The sequence below is a fragment of the Papio anubis genome, chromosome 14, assembly GCF_008728515.1.
Source record: "Papio anubis isolate 15944 chromosome 14, Panubis1.0, whole genome shotgun sequence".
Lineage (NCBI taxonomy): Eukaryota > Metazoa > Chordata > Mammalia > Primates > Cercopithecidae > Papio > Papio anubis.
This window is the reverse complement of record NC_044989.1, coordinates 45,241,472-45,260,668: the sequence shown is the minus strand read 5'-3', so window position 1 is coordinate 45,260,668 and position 19,197 is coordinate 45,241,472. Positions and strand designations below refer to the sequence as shown.

The 19,197-nt window shown below is 43.8% G+C and overlaps 1 protein-coding gene across 3 annotated transcripts; it reads left to right on the top strand.

The window, feature by feature from the left end:
- Positions 1–51: 51 nt before the first annotated feature.
- Positions 52–7,826, top strand: LOC110741562 (syncytin-2-like). 3 transcript variants are annotated; one of them, XM_031655132.1, is made up of 2 exons: positions 52–287; positions 5,664–7,826. In XM_031655132.1, the coding sequence occupies exon 2, from the start codon at positions 6,356–6,358 to the stop codon at positions 7,385–7,387; it is 1,032 nt and encodes a 343-aa protein (XP_031510992.1). In that variant the 5' UTR covers positions 52–287; positions 5,664–6,355; the 3' UTR covers positions 7,388–7,826. The 3 variants fall into 2 exon arrangements, with proteins under 3 accessions (XP_031510992.1, XP_031510994.1, XP_031510993.1); XM_031655133.1 differs by lacking the exon at positions 52–287 and adding an exon at positions 306–387.
- Positions 7,827–19,197: the final 11,371 nt, after the last annotated feature.

Here is a 19,197-nt window from a genome sequence, read left to right as displayed (position 1 = left end):
CCCCTCCAAGTGTATATAAGGCACTGCATTACCACCATTAAACGAGACTTGATCAGAGCACTGTCTTGTCTCCATTTCTCATGTCTCTTGTTCCCCAAATTCCCACTCCCTCCTCCAGGGCCTGCTTCGACGATCCCGCGGGCCGGGATACGTGGCGCCCGAACAGGGACCTGGAAACGAGGGACTCCGTGAGGAAGAGGATGCCAAAGGACGGTCGACCGTTAACAAGGACAATAGAAAGTAAACTCTTCCGATCACCGCGGGAACCTGCCGCGTCTGAATCGAAGGTAAGTGGCACATCCGAAATGGGACAAGAATTAAGTCAACATCAAATTTATGTAGGACAATTAAAAGAGGCTTTAAAGATACGAGGAGTAAAGGTTAAAGGTAATGATTTGTTTAAATTTTTTGATTTTGTAAAAGATACTTGCCCTTGGTTCCCACAGGAAGGAACTATTGATATCAAAAGGTGACGTAGAGTAGGGGATTGTTTTCAGGACTATTATAATACTTTTGGGCCAGAAAAAATTCCTGTGACCGCCTTCTCTTATTGGAACCTCATTAGAGATTTAATAGATAAGAAGGAGGCCGATCCGCAAGTCATGGCTGCGGTCGCTCAAACAGAGCATATTTTAAAGGTTAGTTCCTGCTCTAACCTTACAAAGCCTCCGCAAGATACGGAGGAGGATCTCATTTCCCTCGAAAGTGATCATGAGGAAATTAAGTCTCCTTCTGTAACAGATAAAGAAATGCCACACGAAAACAAACCAAAAAAATACCCAATTTTACAGATGCTTCAAAAAGAGGAGGAAATTAATAAGCCTAATCAATCAGATATAAATTGGGATGATTTAGAGGAAGAGGCAGCTAAATATCACAACCCTGATTTGCCTCCCTTTATTTCATACCCGCCCCCATATAATAAGACACATAATGAGGCTTCTGCGCCCATTGTTATGGCAGCAATAGATCCCAAAGAAGAATTAAAACAAAAAATTGCTCAACTAGAAGAACAAATTAAACTTGAAGAGTTACATCAATCATTGATAATTAGGCTCCAAAAGCTAAAAACAGGAAATGAAAAAATACCCAACTCAGACGCTATGGAGGGTTCCTTGCGCCCACCTCAGCGGCCTGGACAACATGTTCCAAGAGGGGGGTTGGTTGCTAGCCGACATAGAGAAGACTCCTCCCCCAAAGATGTTTTTCCGGTCACTGAAACCATAGATGAACAGGGACAGGCTTGGAGGCATCATACTGGATTTGACTTTACTATCATAAAAGAGTTAAAGACTGCTGCCTCTCAGTATGGGGCTACTGCTCCATATACTCTTGCTATAGTGGAATCTGTAGCTGAGAATTGGCTCACTCCTACAGACTGGAATACCTTAGTTAGGGCAGTCCTTTCTGGGGGAGACCATTTAATTTGGAAGTCAGAGTTCTTTGAAAATTGTAGAGATACAGCTAAAAGAAATCAACAGGCAGGAAACGGTTGGGATTTTGATATGTTAACTGGTTCAGGTAATTATGCAGACACTCGGGCCCAAATGCAATATGATCCTGGATTGTTCTCACAAATCCAGGCTGCCGCTACAAAAGCCTGGAGAAAACTTCCCGTTAAAGGAGATCCAGGAGCCTCGCTCACAGCGGTTAAACAAGGACCCGATGAGCCATTTTCAGACTTTGTGCATAGACTTATGACCACGGCAGGTAGAATTTTTGGAAATGCAGAAACGGGTGTAGATTATGTTAAACAGTTAGCTTATGAAAACGCTAACCCCGCCTGCCAAGCGGCAATCAGACCTTATCGAAAGAAAACAGATTTAACAGGATACATTCGCCTTTGTTCAGATATTGGGCCCTCATATCAACAAGGCCTAGCAATGGCCACCGCCTTTAGCGGCCAAACAGTAAGAGACTTCCTCATTAACAAAGGTAAAGATAAAGGAGGATGTTTTAAGTGCGGTAAAAAGGGACACTTTGCAAAAGATTGCCATGAAAACCAAAATAAAAATCCAGAAACAAAAATTCCAGGCCTTTGCCCAAGGTGTAAAAGAGGAAGGCACTGGGCAAACGAATGTAAATCTAAAACTGACAGTCAAGGAAATCCTTTATCCCCCAGGCAGGGAAACGGGATGAGGGGCCAGCCCCAGGCCCCGAAACAAGCATATGGGGCAGTCAGCTTTGTTCCAGCCAGCAACAGCAATCCATTTCAAAACTTAGTAGAGCAACCCCAGGAAGTGCAGGACTGGACCTCAGTTCCACCTCCCACACAGTACTAACACCTGAAATGGGACCACAAACCTTAAATACCGGAATATATGGACCTTTACCACCTAACACTTTTGGGCTACTCTTGGGAAGAAGTAGTGTCACCATGAGAGGCTTACAAGTCCTCCCTGGAGTTATCGATAATGATTATGAAGGGGAAATTAAAATTATGGCCAGAGCTATTGATAGTATTATTACTGTCCCTCAAGGGGTTAGAATAGCACAGTTAATTTTGCTACCCTTAGTTAAAACAGATAATAATATCCAACTCTCTAATAGAAATATAAAAGGTTTCGGATCATCACAGATATATTGGGTGCAACCAATTACAAATCAAAAACCCTCTCTAACCCTATGGTTAGACGGGAAGGCATTTACTGGGCTAATAGACACAGGGGCTGATGTAGCTATCATTAAACAGGAAGATTGGCCCTCTCGTTGGCCTACTACAGAGACTTTAACTCACTTAAGAGGAATTGGACAAAGCAGTAATCCTAAACAAAGTTCTAAATACCTAACATGGACAGATAAAGAAAACAATTCAGGCCTTATTAAGCCATTTGTCATCCCTTACCTACCTGTTAACCTTTGGGGGCGAGATCTGCTCTCTCAAATGAAAATTATAATGTGTAGTCCAAATAATATAGTTACTGCACAAATGTTAACTCAAGGATACACCCCTGGTAAAGGTCTTGGAAAAGGAGAAAACGGTATTTCACAGTCTATACTGGTTTCAGGACAACTTGATAAAAAGGGGTTTGGAAATTTTTAGCTCAGGCCACTGACATACCTGCACCCCAAAGGTGCGCTGACCCCATTACTTGGAAGTCAGATGAGCCCGTTTGGGTTGATCAGTGGCCTTTACTCAATGATAAACTAAGTGCTGCCCAACAGTTAGTGCAGGAACAACTGGTAGCAGGACATATTGTAGAAAGTAACTCTCCTTGGAACACACCTATTTTTGTTATTAAAAAGAAGTCTGGCAAATGGAGACTCTTACAAGATTTAAGAGCAGTAAATATCACTATGATCCTTATGGGTGCCTTACAACCAGGATTGCCTTCACCAGTTGCGATTCCTCAAAAATATTTTAAAATCGTTATTGACCTTAAAGACTGCTTTTTTACAATTCCCCTTCACCCTGCTGACCAAAAAAGATTTGCCTTTAGTCTTCCATCTACAAATTTTAGACAACCAATGAAGCGCTATCAATGGAAAGTTTTACCTCAGGGTATGGCCAATAGTCCTACCTTGTGTCAAAAATATGTAGCTGCTGCTATAGAGCCAGTCAGAAAAACATGGACACAAATGTATATTATACATTATATGGATGATATTTTAATAGCAGGAGAAATTGGCGAACAAGTCTTACAGTGCTTTGCCCAACTCAAACAGGAGTTAACAGCAGCCGGACTACAAATAGCCCCAGAAAAAGTACAATTACAAGATCCATACACCTATCTTGGTTTTCAAATTAATGGACCCAAAATCATTAATCAAAAGGCCGTTATACGTCGTGATCATTTAAAAACTTTAAATGATTTCCAAAAATTACTGGGAGACATAAATTGGCTTCGGCCATACTTAAAACTCACTACAGGAGAGTTAAAACCTCTTTTCAATATATTAAAAGGAGACTCTAATCCAAAATCCCCCAGGTCCATTACTAAAGAAGCATTAATAGCACTCCAACAGGTAGAGCATGCCATTGCAACACAATTTGTTACCAGTATTGATTATTATCAGCCGTTAATATTCATTGTTTTTAACACAACAATAACCCCTACTGGCTTATTCTGGCAGAACAATCCCATTATGTGGGTACACCTGCCCTCCTCCCCTAAAAAGGTTTTGTTGCCTTATTATGATGCCATAGCTGATCTAATTATCTTGGGAAGAGAAAACAGTAGAAAGTACTTTGGAATAGAACCCTCTACCATTATACAGCCCTACACTCAATCACACATCCATTGGCTGTTACAAAATACGGAAGCCTGGCCAATTGCTTGCGCTTCTTACACTGGCATAATTGACGACCATTACCCACCTAACAAACTCATTCAATTTTGCAAACTTCATGCGTTTGTGTTTCCCCATATTACCAGTAAAGAACCTCTCAATGACGCATTACTAATTTTCACTGATGGATCTTCTACAGGACTCGCCGCGTACACCTACAATAATGTAGTCGTTAAATTCCAGACCACTTATACATCAGCTCAGCTAGTCGAATTGCAAGCTATAATTGCAGCATTATCAGCTTTTCCTTGTCAGCCACTTAACATTTACACAGACAGCGCCTACCTGGCTCATTCAATACCCCTCTTAGAGACCGTGCCTCAAATTAAACATATTTCAGACACAGCTAACCTATTTTTACAATGTCAACAACTTATTCAAAAAAGGACTACTCCCTTTTTTCTTGGGCATATCAGAGCACATTCAGGATTACCGGGACCTTTAACTCAAGGTAACGCAACAGCCGACACGGCAACAAAAACCATAGCCACAGTCACTACAGACAATTTACAACAAGCACAAAAAGCACATGCCTTACATCATTTAAACGCCCAAACCTTAAGACTCATGTTTAAACTTACTAGAGAACAAGCTCGACAAATAGTTAAACAATGCGCCAACTGCATAACGTGTTTACCTGTTCCCCATCTAGGAGTCAACCCCCGAGGACTCATCCCCAACGAAATTTGGCAAATGGACGTTACTCACCACTTAGAATTCGGTCAACTAAAATATATCCATGTATGCATAGACACCTATAGCGGATTCATTAATGCAACTCTCCAAACAGGAGAGGCCACCAAACATGTCATAGCTCATTTATTACACTGCTTTTCTATTTTAGGAATACCCAAACAAATCAAAACAGATAATGGCCCTGGTTATATAGCCAAAACCTTTTTACAATTCTGCAATACCCTACAAATTAAACATACCACAGGCATTCCCTACAATCCCCAAGGACAAGGTACAGTAGAACGAGCTCATCTGTCATTAAAAACTGTTATCACAAAATTAAAAGGGGGGAGCTGGTACCCCGTGAAGGGTACCCCCAGAAACATACTCAATCATGCCCTGTTTATCCTTAATTTTTTAAATTTGGACAGTCATGGAAAATCTGCTGCCGACCGTTTCTGGCATCCTGAATCTCAAAAACAGTTTGCAATTGTAAAATGGAAAGATCCACTTGATAATTCATGGCATGGACCCGATCCAGTTTTAATTTGGGGAAGAGGCTCAGTATGCATCTTCTCACAAAAAAATGATGCAGCCAGATGGCTGCCTGAAAGATTGGTAAGACAAATAAATCATAACCATTGTCAGTCCAGGGAAGATAAATCTCCCTGAGAAGTTTCTTCCTTTTTGTTTTTCAGAAAATGAAGCCTAAAATGAGATTCCTTTGGAAAATAATCGCTCTATATAGCATAGTGACAGTCTATGCAGGTTTTGGTGACCCTCGTAAAGCAAGAGAATTAATACGAAAACGATACGGCCAGCCTTGTGACTGCAGCGGAGGACAAGTATCTGAATCTCCGTCAGACAGAATCACCCAGGTGACTTGCTCGGGCAAGACAGCTTACCTAATGCCAAACCAGTTATGGAAATGTAAGTCTACCCCAAGAGACACCTCACCTAGCGGGCCGCTCCTAGAATGCCCTTGTAGCTCTTTCCAATCTTCTATGCATGGTTCTTGTTATACCTCCTATCAACAATGCAAATCAGGCAATAAGACATACTATACGGCCACGTTACTAAAAACACAAACTGGAGGTACCAATGATGTACAAGTATTAGGATCCACTAATAAACTTGTACAATCTTCTTGTAACGGCCAAAAACGAAACCTGTTTGTTGGAGCACTACCGCTCCCATTCATATTTCTGATGGAGGAGGCCCATTAGATATTGCAAGAATTAAAACCGTCCAGAAAAAATTAGAAGAGATTCATAAAGCTCTATATTCTGAACTTCAATATCACCCCTTAGCCCTGCCTGAGCTTAGAGATAATTTTAGGCTCGATGCTCAAACTTTTGATATCCTCAGTGCTACTTACAATTTACTTCAAATGTCCAATACAAGCCTAGCCCACGATTGTTGGCTTTGTCTTAAAATGGGCCCCCCTATTCCTCTAGCTATACCTAACCTTTTGTTGTCCTATGTCAATTACTCAAATGAATGCTTGGTAAATAATTCCTGTCCTATTATTTCTCCCCTCTTAGTTCAACCGATGACGTTTTCTAATTCCTCTTGCCTCTTTTCGCTGTCATATAATAGCACTAAAGAAATTGATCTAGGCTATGTTGTGTTTGACAACTGTACCTCCATAATCAATGCCACCAACCCTTTGTGTGCTGTAAATGGCTCGGTTTTCGTCTGTGGAGACAACATGGCATATACTTATCTACCTACAAATTGGACAGGGCTTTGTGTTCTGGCCACTCTTCTCCCCGACATTGATATCATTCCTGGAGATGAACCTATCCCCATCCCCGCTATTAAACATTTTATTTATAGACCGAAACGAGCCATACAATTTATTCCCTTATTGGCTGGACTAGGAATCACCACTGCTTTTACAACAGGAGCCACAGGCCTAGGGGTCTCACTAACCCAATATACTAAATTATCCAACCAATTAATTTCAGATGTACAGACCTTATCCAGTACTATACAAGATTTACAAGACCAAGTAGACTCATTAGCTGAAGTAGTTCTCCAAAATAGAAGAGGTCTAGATTTATTAACAGCAGAACAGGGAGGGATCTGTTTGGCTTTACAGGAAAAGTGCTGTTTTTACGCCAACAAATCCGGAATCGTCAGGGATAAGATAAAGACTTTACAAGAAGAACTAGAAAAGCGCAGAAAGGGCCTGGCTGCCAATCCATTGTGGATGGGACTCGATGGACTTCTCCCCTATCTCCTGCCATTTCTTGGTCCTTTACTTACTCTTCTACTTTTCCTCACTCTCAGGCCTATAATCCTTAATAAGCTTATGGCATTCGTCAGACAACAAATCGAGGCCTTCCAGGCCAAACCTATACAGGTCCATTATCATCACCTTGAGATGACTGAAAATGGTGAGTCTTATTTGCCTTAACAAGACCACCTCCCCTGTGTGCTGAACTGGACAGTCAATGACGGGTAAGAGGACACTATCTCCACCGGAGCCTAAGACAGGAGGGCCGCCCTTGCTGCTGCCTTATCCCATGACGGGTCTAGAAGGTGGGGATGAGTTGACCCAACCTAAGACAGGCACAGTTCCCGAGGGGTTGTTTTCTTATCTTAAAATAATAAAAAGGGGGACCTGTCTGGAGCTGCGTGCCCCGGCCATAGCGAATAATAACTGACGATTAAAAAACGCCTGAGCTCTATTCATTTCCACCTTACACCTCCTCCCTAGATTTGTCTTTTTCCCCTGTATTAAATACCTCACACAAGATGGCGCTCTTCCTGCTTCTTCTTCACCCATCTTTCCCGCGTGGGCGAAAATTGTTACTTTGTAGCGCAGGCGCCATCCCGCGCCCGGGAAAGTTTCCAACTGACAGCGCAGGCGCAACATGACGTCTGACCAGAGAAACCAATACCTACCTAGCCACACCCTCCGCGATGAGATCATCTCCGCCTCTGGCCCAACCCCTTCCTCTCCAAGTGTATATAAGGCACTGCATTACCACCATTAAAGGAGACTTGATCAGAGCACTGTCTTGTCTCCATTTCTCGTGTCTCTTGTTCCCCAAATTCCCACTCCCTCCTCCAGGGCCTGCTTCGACGATCCCGCGGGCCGGGATAATGCTTCAAACAAATACCAACGGCAAACAGGGAATTTTATCCTAGAACAAGATCACTTGAATTCTTAGCTCTATGCCTGCCAGCTAGTTTCCCAAGCCTGGAGCCCTCCTAGGCACTGCTTCTGCCCCCATGCCCATTATTTATAAATATCCTACCCACTTCTGGAATGTGCTATAGTCAGATACCATATGATGTGTAATGAGAGCATTGCTTACAAATGAGGACTTGGAAAATCCACATGTGGGATATTTAGTTTCTCAGTAATTGAGCAGGGATAATTACTTTATCTCCAAATCAGGAAAACAGAAGGAGATCTTTGATGAGATAGAAAAAAAGTGACAGAGGCTGGGCACAGTAGTTAATGCCTATAATCCCAGCACTTTGGGAGGCCGAGGCGAGCAGATCACTTGAGGTCAGGAGTTCGAGACCAGCCTGGCCAACATGGTGAAACCCCATCTCTACTAAAAATACAAAAATCAGCTGGCATGGTGGCGGGCACCTGTAATCCCAGCTACTCGTGAGGCTGAGGCAGGAGAATTGCTTGAACCCAGGAGGTGGAGGTTGCAGTGAGCCAAGATCATGCCATTGGACTCCAGCCTGGGTGACAAGAGTGAAACTCCATTTCAAAAAAAAAACAAAAAAGAAAAGAAAAAAGTGATAGAGGCTCAGTTATCATAGTGTTCTCTAAGAAGCAATCAGTATTAGCAACATAGCAGTCTGTTTTGCTGCTGTGTTCTATGAAGCTGACCTGGGAAGAGCTGTCTTCCTGCATTTCCTATGCCAGAGTGATGATTGACAGCTGGAGCTAGAGGCTAAGAGGAGGAAGAATTAAGACTTTGAGAGAAAAAGCAGGGTGTAAAAAGATGGGGGGGAGTGGTAATGAGGAGGGAAGAAAATAAAAGATCAGAAAGAAGAAACTTCTTGATGCTCCTCTAAGGTGAATCCAGTATAGACCCATTAGGTGACCCAAGGTGATAGGGTTTGGATCTGTGGCTCTGCCCAAATCTCATGTCAGATTGTAATCCCCAGTGTTGGAGGTGGGGCCTGGTGGGAGGTGCTTGGATCATGGGGGTGGATTTCTCATGAATGCTTTAACACCATTTCCTTGGTGCTGTTCTCATGATACTGAATGAGTGAGTTCTCATGAGATCTTCTTGTTTAAAAGTGTGTAGAACCCCCACCCCTCACTCCTGCTCCTGCCATGTGAGACACCTTACTCCCCTTTTGCCTTCTGTCATGATTAGAAACTTCCTGGGACCTCTCCAGAAGTAGAAGCCACTACGCTTCCTGTGCAACCTGCAGAACCTTGAGCCAATGAAACCTATTTTCTTTATACATTACCCAGTCTCAGGTATTTCCTTATAGCAGTGCAAAAATGGATTAATACACAAGGGGGAAAAGCAATACTTTTCATATTTCTTAGTACTTTGTGTATGTGCTTGATAGGCTATTAGTATGACTTTCTTTCTGGCAATGAACTGCACCTTCCCACCTCATAGACTGCTGTTAGTCCCCTTTATTTAGTCTCCACTTCTTTCCTAATAATAAAACTTGCAATTTGTAGCTGGGTACAAGCTGCTCAAAATAAAACTACATTGTCTAGCCTCCCTTGCAGCTAGATGTACCATGTAACTAAGTTTCAGCTAATAAATATAATTGGAAGTGTTGTATGCAAATTTCTAGAAGTGTTCTTCAAGGAAGGAGATTCCTTTCTTCTCCATTCCTCTTTCCTGATGATAGGAATACAGATATGATGACCGGAGCTTGCACAAACACCTTGGATCATGAGGTAGCATGCTAAAGTTGGTGGAGCAGCCAGACAGAAGGAGCCTGAAACTTACATGGTTTTGAGTAGCTATCTAGCCCTAGACTTCTGACTCCAGACTTCATTTAAGTAAAAGAGAGAAACTCTGATTTTACTTTAGTTACTGATTTCTTGGGTTTTCTGGCACATGTGCTTGCATCTAATTTTAACTTCAAAACTACTTTTCCATATTCAAAAAGCATAATCTTTATTCCTGGAACCCTACAGTCCTTTTATGTGTGTAATTTGCATTCATTCTCTTAATATTTCCTTGGGGTATAGTATTAAGTCTGATCATTCTTATTTCAAAAAAGGACAGAAAAATTATATGACTCAGTTGAAAGTACAGCCTAAGGCAATGAATGGGCTTAGCCAAGAAGGTGCAGTGCCTCGTTTCCCAGTGCATGCTGTTCCCACCAGAGGGTATTATGGAAAGGTAAGTTGCAGCAGTACAGCTAGGCACTGGATGCAGGAAGTGTTAAGCCACATAGGTCCCTAGATGAATCTGTGTGAACTCAGGAGGCTTCCAGAGATGTTCTCACTTTTAGTTCAGATTTTTATCAGGCTGGCTCTCTCAGGAAGAGCCAAGAAGCAGAAGAGGTATGTTTAAAACCCATGGTTGTTATTTTTTCATAGCTAAGGAGGTGATAAGCTATTGAAAAACAGAGAGAGTTTAATTTCTCCACTTCCCAGCCTATGAATCAGTACCAGAAATATTTTTACCTAATTTTTATAAATAATCTGGAAGAATATGATGAAATCTCCAGATTTTCAGATGACACTATGCTCTTGAGGCGGTGAAGGACCAAAACGATGTAAACGAATTCAGGAAGATCTCACAAAGGTTCATGAGCAAAAGACCGGTAAACTGAGGTATGCAATGGCCAGACTGGAGATGGATAATAACTCACCTAAATGTGTGAGTTGGGAATTAAAGGTGAAGGCACAGAGATTATTCTTAGCTATTCTCCAAAGACGTTAACTAATGAACTGATGTAGTCAAGAAGTCCAATGCAATTCAATTGCACAACATTAATCAAGAGTCTATGATGTACCAGGCATCATACTCAGTGCCAGTTTGCAAATATGTGCATAACATGGGGTCTGCCATCATGGGGTGCATAGCCTATTTCCAAATATCAACAGGAAGGGGTTTGGAAATACTCTTCTTCCCTGTTCTCTGAAACACTGTGTGCAAAATGGATCACTATGCTCAAAGGAAACCATAACAGAGCTGGAGAAGGTCCAAATAAGAGGAAGAACAAGAGGGCAAGTGTCTGCCACCATGCACTTATTACATATGTCACCTCCTCTGTGAAGTCCTCCACGATTGATTCCCCCAGGTGGAATTGACTTCCTTTTTTTTTTTTTTTCCTGAGATGGAGTCTTGCTCTGTCGCCCAGGCTGGAGTGCAGTCGTACGGTCTTGGCTCACTGCAAGCTCCGTCTCCCGGGTTCACACCATACTCCTGTCTCAGCCTCCCAAGTAGCTGGGACTACAGGCGCCCACCACTGCGCCCAGCTAATTTTTTGTATTTTTAGTAGAGACGGGGTTTCGTCATGTTAGCCAGGGTGGTCTCGATCTCCTGACCTTGTGATCCACCCGCCTCGGCCTCCCAAAGTGCTGGGATTACAGGTGTGAGCCACCACGCCCAGCCCGAATTGACTTACTTTTACTTGAGTGTTTCACAATACTTTGTGAACAATTCTATCATGACACTTTATTTCAAGTAATTTTATTATTTTATTTTATTTTATTATTATTATTATTTAGATGGAGTCTACTATATCACCCAAGCTGGAGTACACTGGTGTGGTCTCGGCTCACTGAAGCCTCTGCCTGCTGGGTTCCAGCGATTCTCCTGCCTCAGTCTCCAGGGTAGCTGGGATTACAGGTGTGTGCCACCACATCTGGCTAATTTTTGTATTTTTAGTAGAAACGGGGTTTCACCATGTTGGACAGGCTGGTCTCGAACTCCTGACATCGGGTGATCCACCCGCCTTGGCCTCCCAAAGTGCTGGGATTACAGGTGCGAGCCACCACATCCAGCTGTAATTTAAAAAAAACATATCTTCCAAGATACATGAAGGCAAAGACCTTACTTATTTTTGTATCTTTAATATTTAGTGTATTACGTACATTCGTATAGTACATGCTTAATAAATATTTGCTAAATTAATGGAAAGATGGAAATAGATTCCATTGGTCTCCAAAGTTTTTGTTCATATGCTGAATCAGAAAGAATATTTGAGCATGACCCATATGTGTATTTTAAATATATAGTATATGATATTATGCACATTATAAACCACATAAAAATTATTAAAATTGAATAAGGTATAAAATTAGCTCTAACATTTTAATATCTTATTTTTAACAGCAATACCAATAGTAGATGCAAATTTAACAGTAATACAATAGTAGATGCAAATTCATATTTGAAATAACCTCCATAATTTTGATTATTTTTTTGGTCTGGCCTTGTCTGATCTGATCAGGGTATTATTGTTTTCATCTCATAACATGATAGATGAAGTGTCCAAGTCAGGAGCTGAAATGCCTACTCTGTCATCTTTTTCCCCATCGTTTGCTTGTATTAATTGTCTAGTTTTTCAATCTAAAGATTGTTTACAAAAATCCTTGAAAGTTTCTTAACCATTTGGGGATGGGTAATTTTACTAAAGCTAGATCCCATTGTCTTGGCACCCATAAACTCAAGCATTTCTGTAACATGAGGCACACAAATGGCTCAAGTCCCCACTTACAATCCTGTTGGGGACACCCCCTCTTCCCTTGGCATAGCTTGTATATAGCAGGTAACAAATACCCACCTGAAACACAGCCTGAAGGTGGGTGCCAGTGTCAAATCTTATATAAAACATTAGTAAAGGCTCACTTTACATTCTATAGGTAAAACTAAAATATGAATGAAAGTTCCATTATTTTTGTGTCTCGCCCCAAGGCATCATTTTGTGGACTGAGTCATCGACCTTAGGTATCTAGAGAGGCTCCCTTGAACCTTGACAAAAAGGTTTTGAATAGAGAAGAAAGACTAGATTTAGAAAGTGTACAGCTAGAGGCTGATACAGAAAAGCTAACTTCAATTAAATAACGTGGTTTCAAAGCATGGCGGCAAAAGTTCTTATACTTGTCCCATCAAGAGGCAGAATTTATCTTCCTTCTCTTCCAACCTGGGCAGGCCTCTGACAATTAGGATGTGGTGGAAGTGGTTTTATGTAACTTCCAAGGCTAGGTCATAAAAGGATATGCAGGTTCCACCGCATTGACTAGAACCCTCACTCGCTCACACGGGGAGTTCTGAGCCTCCCTGAGAGAAGCCCAACTGCCCTGAGGCTCATGATGTGCTCTAGTTGATAGTTCCAGCCCAGCCCAACCTTCCAGCCCTCCCTGCCAAGGCACCAGGTGTGCAAGAGACACTGTCTTGGACCCTCCAGACCAGATCATTGGCCAACTAAATGCCCCACGGAACAGAAGAATCATCCGGGCGAGTGCTCTCTGAATTCCTCACGCACAAAATCATGAGCTATAAGAACAGGGTTGTTGTTTAGGTTTGGGTTTTGGTTTTTTGGGCTTTTTGGTTGTGATTGTTTTCGTTTTGAGACAGGGTCTTGCTCCGTTGCCCAAGCTAGAGTGCAGTGGCGCAATCACGGCTCACTGAAGATTCAATCTCCTGGATTCAAGCCTCCTACCTCAGCCTTCCAAGTAACTACAGGTGTGTGCCACCACACCTGGCTATTTTATTTATTTATTTTTTTTTTTTGAGACGGAATCTCGCTCAGTCACCCAGGCTGGAGTGCAGTGGCGCGATCTCGGCTCACTGCAAGCTCTGCCTCCTGGGTTCACACCATTCTCCTGCCTCAGCCTCCCAAGCAGCTGGGACTACAGGCACCCACCACCACGCCCGGCTAATTTTTTTGTAATTTTAGTAGAGATGGGGTTTCACCGTGTTGGCTAGGACGGTCTCAATCTCCTGATGTCAGGTTATCTGCCCATCTCGGCCTTCCAAAATGCTGGGATTACAGGCTTGAGACACCACGCCCGGCCACTATTTTTTTTTACTTTTTGTAGAGATAGGGTCTCACCATGTTGGCCAGGCTGGTCTCAAACTCCTGGACTCAAGCAACCCTCCTACCTCAGCCTTCCAAAGTGCTGGGATTACAGGTGTGAGCCACTACGCCCAGCCTGTTGTTTTAAATCACTAAGTTTTGGGGTAAGTTGTCATGCAGCAGAGGATTACTAGACAATAAGGAAAGTGTTTCTCAAAACCCGAGGTCTCAAACAGTGGGACACACCACCTTGGGAGGGAGTAATTGTGGCCATTGTGTCAGTATTCAGTAAGAACTGGATGGGCCGGGTGCCATGGCTCATGCCTGGAATCCCAGCACTTTGGGAGGCTGAGGCAGGCAGATCACCTGAGGTCAGGAGTTCGAGACTTGCCTGGCCAACATGGTGAAACCTCGTCTCTCCTAAAAATACAAAAATTAGCCGGGGGTGGTGACGCATGCCTGTAATCCCAGCTACTCAGGAGGCTGAGGCAGGAGAATCACTTGAACCCAGAAGGTGGAGGCTGCAGTGAGCCAAGATGGTACCACTGTACTCCAGCCTGGGTGACAGAGTGAGACTCTGTCTCAAAAAAAAAAAAAAAAAAAAAGAAGTGGAGAAACAGTTACCAAGGGTGGTGGGGAGGTAGCTGTGTTGCACAGAGTGCCGACCTTGAAGTCAGATGACACTAGTAAATCTTGCCACTTAGTAGCTAGGAGTCCTTGGGTGAGTCACTTCACCAGTGTTCCTCACAGGGTTGCAGTGAGCATTAAAGAGATATGAACATCATCTGCAAACTGGAAGGGACCCTGCTGCTATCAAGTTGTCAAATTGCAGGAAGGATTCCTGCATTGGGTGAGTAATTGAATTAGGTAAGTGAACTCTGAGATTCTATAAATAGAGGATCAGTCCTAATTCATGTAGTAAGGTGTAAACGTGTAAAAATATATGCTCTCGGTCTGGCGCAATGGCCCATGCCTGCAATCCTGGCACTTTGGGAGGCCAAGGCAGGCAGATTACTTGAGGTCAAGAGTTCAAGACCAGCCTGGCCAACATGGTCAAACTCCGTCTCTACTAAAAATACAAAAATCAGATGGGTATGGTGGTCTGTACCTGTAATCCCAGGTACTCGGGAGGCTGAGGCAGAAGAATCGCTTGAACCCAGGAGGTGGAGGTTGCAGTGAGCTGAGATGGCGCCACTGCACTCCAGCCTGGGCGACTGAGCAAGACTCTGTCTCCAAAAAATATATATATGTGTGTGTGTGTGTGTGTGCGCGCGCGCGCGCGCGTTCACGCACCCTCCAACCGTGTAGGTCCAGATTCCATCTTTCCAAAGACTGTTCAGAGTGAAATCCAGATGAGCATCTGCCTTTCAGCTTTACCTAACCCCCGAGAGATGAGAGGGTTGGCCAGGCAAGCTACCTTATGATGAGGCTGACAAAGTAAGCAAATCATAGACGCTGCAGATCCTGATGGCAGACCTCTGAGAGGAGGCTGAGGGTCTGGGGATAGTCCCAGAGTGTGGGAGTGGTGGAGAGCATCATTTACGACTTGCCCAAACTCTTCCGCAGTGTTCCAGGTCTGGAAGCACCGTCAGTATTTCTGACATGTTTATGAAGGATTGTTCACGATGCTCAGATAAAGAATCAGAAATATCGAGAGTTTGGGGAGGAAAGTGGCATGGAGAAGGTCAGTTGGAGAAAAGATGATGTGGGTTTCTATGAGATATTAAAGCCCTAAATATAAAGGAAAGGATTCCCAGACAGCTGCCTCACATGCCTGCTTGCAAACTCAGCTTCCATCGCAAGCCACGGAGACGCGGAAGGTAAAGTTATGGCGCCACCTGCTGGATAAATGTAGGCTCGGATTCCCTCCACTTGGAGATTCCGTTCCTCCCTAACACTCAGCCCTAAAGCTCAAGCGTCCAGAGACCTCCAAACCCTCAAGGGTGCCATGTACCAACCAGGTGGAAAACTACTGTCCTGCTTACCAATATGATTTCAGTTTTTCAAAGCTTGTGCTTTGGGGTCTGAGAAATGCAATGTTACAAGCCTAGCCGTCTTTCCCAAAGGAGACTGGGATAGAATAAACACGCTCCAAGCCCCTTAGAAAGGTAGGACCAGAGGAGGTTCACCTATTCGTAAATAATCAGCCCCCCCTTGTCAGCCCACCACAGTGAGGGTCCTCGTCCCAGACCAGGGACAGATGCTGCCGAGGTTCCGGGAAGAGTCATGGGTCCATGAGAGATGAACGCCTTTCCTGGCACATGAGTCATCAGAGATCCAAAGCCAGTACGGACACTGATGAATGTGCAAGCGCTCCACTCTGTGTAGACCGGGTCTGAAGGGCTCCATAATGACCCAATCATGGCAGCAGATGCCCTGAAACTGGCTCCCTCCTGTAGGGATCATTAGAAAGCTATTAAGGGTGTCTAATTATTTCCTGGTGCTTATAAAGATGCCAATAAGCCAGGCAAGTTTTCTCACTTTTATGGAGATAATTAGAAGGCCAATTATTTTTTATGTCCATAAAAGAGTGAAACTTTAACCGCTGTCCCAGCAGCTGTATTTTATACCACCCTTATGACAGAAGCTGCTTTGTAGCACTTCATTACGCATTAACAAGGATCTCGGGTTTTTAAACTCCAAACCACAGTCTACCCCAGATTCAGAGTTAGTCTGAAGGAAGTGGAGCAGGAAAATAGGCAACAGATCATTCTCCAGGCGCTTTGGGGGAAGGGGTCATCTTGGCCATGCATTCTGCTTCAGAGGTTGTATCCTACCCAACTCTAAGACAGTGGTTCTCAAACTTGAGCCCATAGCAGACTCACCTGGAGGCTTATTCAAGCACAGATTGCTGGGCCCCACCCCAGAGTTTCTGATTCAGTAAATCTGCTGGGGTGGGGGGCAAGAAGTTACATTTCTGATAGTTTCCCAGAAAATGCTACTATTGCTGGTGCTGGAACCACACTGCGAGAAACACTGTTCTAAAACAAATGATTTTAACTTGGACTCCACAGACACCCCCTTCCCTTCACCAAGGAGATTAATAGGTAGAATTCAAAGGGGTCCATGACTTTGGTTAGGAAAAGGCTTACATCTTTGTCTTCACTAACTTCCAACTGAAATTTAGCTTTTTAAAAAATGATGAATGTAGGTAACAGACCACAGTAGTATTAGCAGTGATAACAGATATTTTCCAATCCCGTTACGTAGTGGCAGGTTTCTGCAAATATCATCTATGTTCATCCGTGTTTTAAAACTCCAGTGGTTACTAGTCCTGCCAGTAGATTTTATTCTTTAATCCATTAATGGAGAAGCACATATTACTATATCACTGCTTTAAAAATATTGTGATAACTGTATTTCAAAATGATTGGTTTCCTTTGATGTCCTATGTATTATCTTTTGTGCATTTGAAAGTGTTATTCAGACTGCCTGGGGAGAAGGGGGGAAGGGAAGTGGGACTCATGGCACACAAAAAAAGTGTAAAAATCTTGCTCTAAAGGTATTAAATTAATCCTCAAGAAAAACTCAGAACTTCCTTCAAGGAAAAGTTTAAAAGAAGTGATAATGCTTGGATAAGTGAGGAGAGGATGGACAGCGAGGTAGCCTAGAGGCAGGGGGATGGATGACTTGGCCAGATTGTTTTACCTCAGTGATGAATGGAGAGCAAGAAAGGTCCACTTGGTCTTCCCTGTGCTCTTCACAAGAGGTTAGGTCAGGCCTCTTAAAACACCACCCCTCGGCCAGGGGTGGGGGCTCATGCCTGTAATCCCAGCACTTTGAGAGGCCGAGGGTGGGGAGTGGATCACCTGAGGTCAAGAGTTCGAGACCAGCCTGACTAACATGGTGAAGCCCCGTCTCTACTAAAAATACAAAAATTAGGGCAGGGTGTGGTGGCTCATGACTATAAACCCAGCACTTTGGGAGGCTAAGGTGAGTGGATCGTCTGAGGTCAGGAGTTCAAGACCAGCCTGGCCAACATAGTGAAACCCCGTCTCTACTAAAAATACCAAAAAAAATAGCTGGGCGTAGTGGCGGGCGCCTGTAATCCCAGCTACTCCGGAGGGAGGCTGAGGCAGGAGAATCGCTTGAACCCAGGAGGCAGAGGTTGCCGTGAGCTGAGATCACACCATTGCACTCCAGCCTGGGCCAGAGTGAGACTCTGTCTCAAGAGAAAACAAACAAACACACACCACCCCTCAATTCTCAATTTGGTGTGAGCAGTGGCAATAGCAACTATAGCATCAATATTTTAAATATGAACTTCTATCAGGAGCCATATGGTTATTAAGGACTTAGGTGTATCATACATTTTATCTGGGGGATCTGATTTTGTTTGTTTGTTTTTTGTGAAGCAGGTCATCACTCTGTCACCTGGGCTGGAGTGCAGTGGTGCTATCACAGTTCACTGCAGCCTTGACCTCCTGGGCTCAAGCGATCCTCCCACCTCAGCCCCCAGAGTAGCTAGGACTTCAGGTGCATGCCACCATACCGGGCTGATTTCTGTATTTTTTGTAAAGATGGGGTTTCGCTATGTTGCCCAGGCTGATACCAAAGCCCTGGGCTCAAGTGATCCACTTGCCGCAGCCTCCCGCGGTGCTGGGATTACAGGCATGAGCCACTGCGCCTGGCCTGACAGCAGTCATGATTTTATGAAGTGCAGAGATAGAAAGGCTATCCACTCAGTAATTCAGAAATGAACCTGACCTCTTAACTCCAAATCCTGCACTTTCCAGCCAGTTGAAGGAATGGGGGTGTGTGTGTGTGTGTGTCTGCTGGAGATAGTTGGGAGAGATGGCCCCCGTCATGAAGTCCTTCTTTACCCCTTCAGGCAAACAAGCCCTGTCCCTGTGGTCCCTAGACACAACCCCAAAGTTCTCTTTTATGTGAACAAAGGAAAGAACCTGGGATCTGCAGTCAGAGAATTGAGTTCCACTGCTGATTCTGCTATTGTGATTCCAGGTGATTTACTCAACCTCCCCAACCTTAGTCTCTACCTCTGTAAAATGAGTTTACCATCCCCCTGGCATCGCTGTGGTGCTCAGTGGGTACTTAGTAAATGCCAATGGCCATCACTCTTACACCTTCCCCTGCTCCAGTGGCCCCATACCAGCACCGTCTCTCTACTTCCCTGTCAATGCCTGTCATTTTGGCCTGGCCACACTTCTCTTCCCTCCTTTTCCAACTCACCCCAATCTTGCTTACACCTAAATCTCCTAACTCTCCCAGAACTGGGCATCTCAGTAT

Bases quoted from the DNA above. Each gene is read 5' to 3' on its own strand.
- LOC110741562 (XM_031655132.1), top strand. From the start codon at position 6,356: ATGTCCAATACAAGCCTAGCCCACGATTGTTGGCTTTGTCTTAAAATG.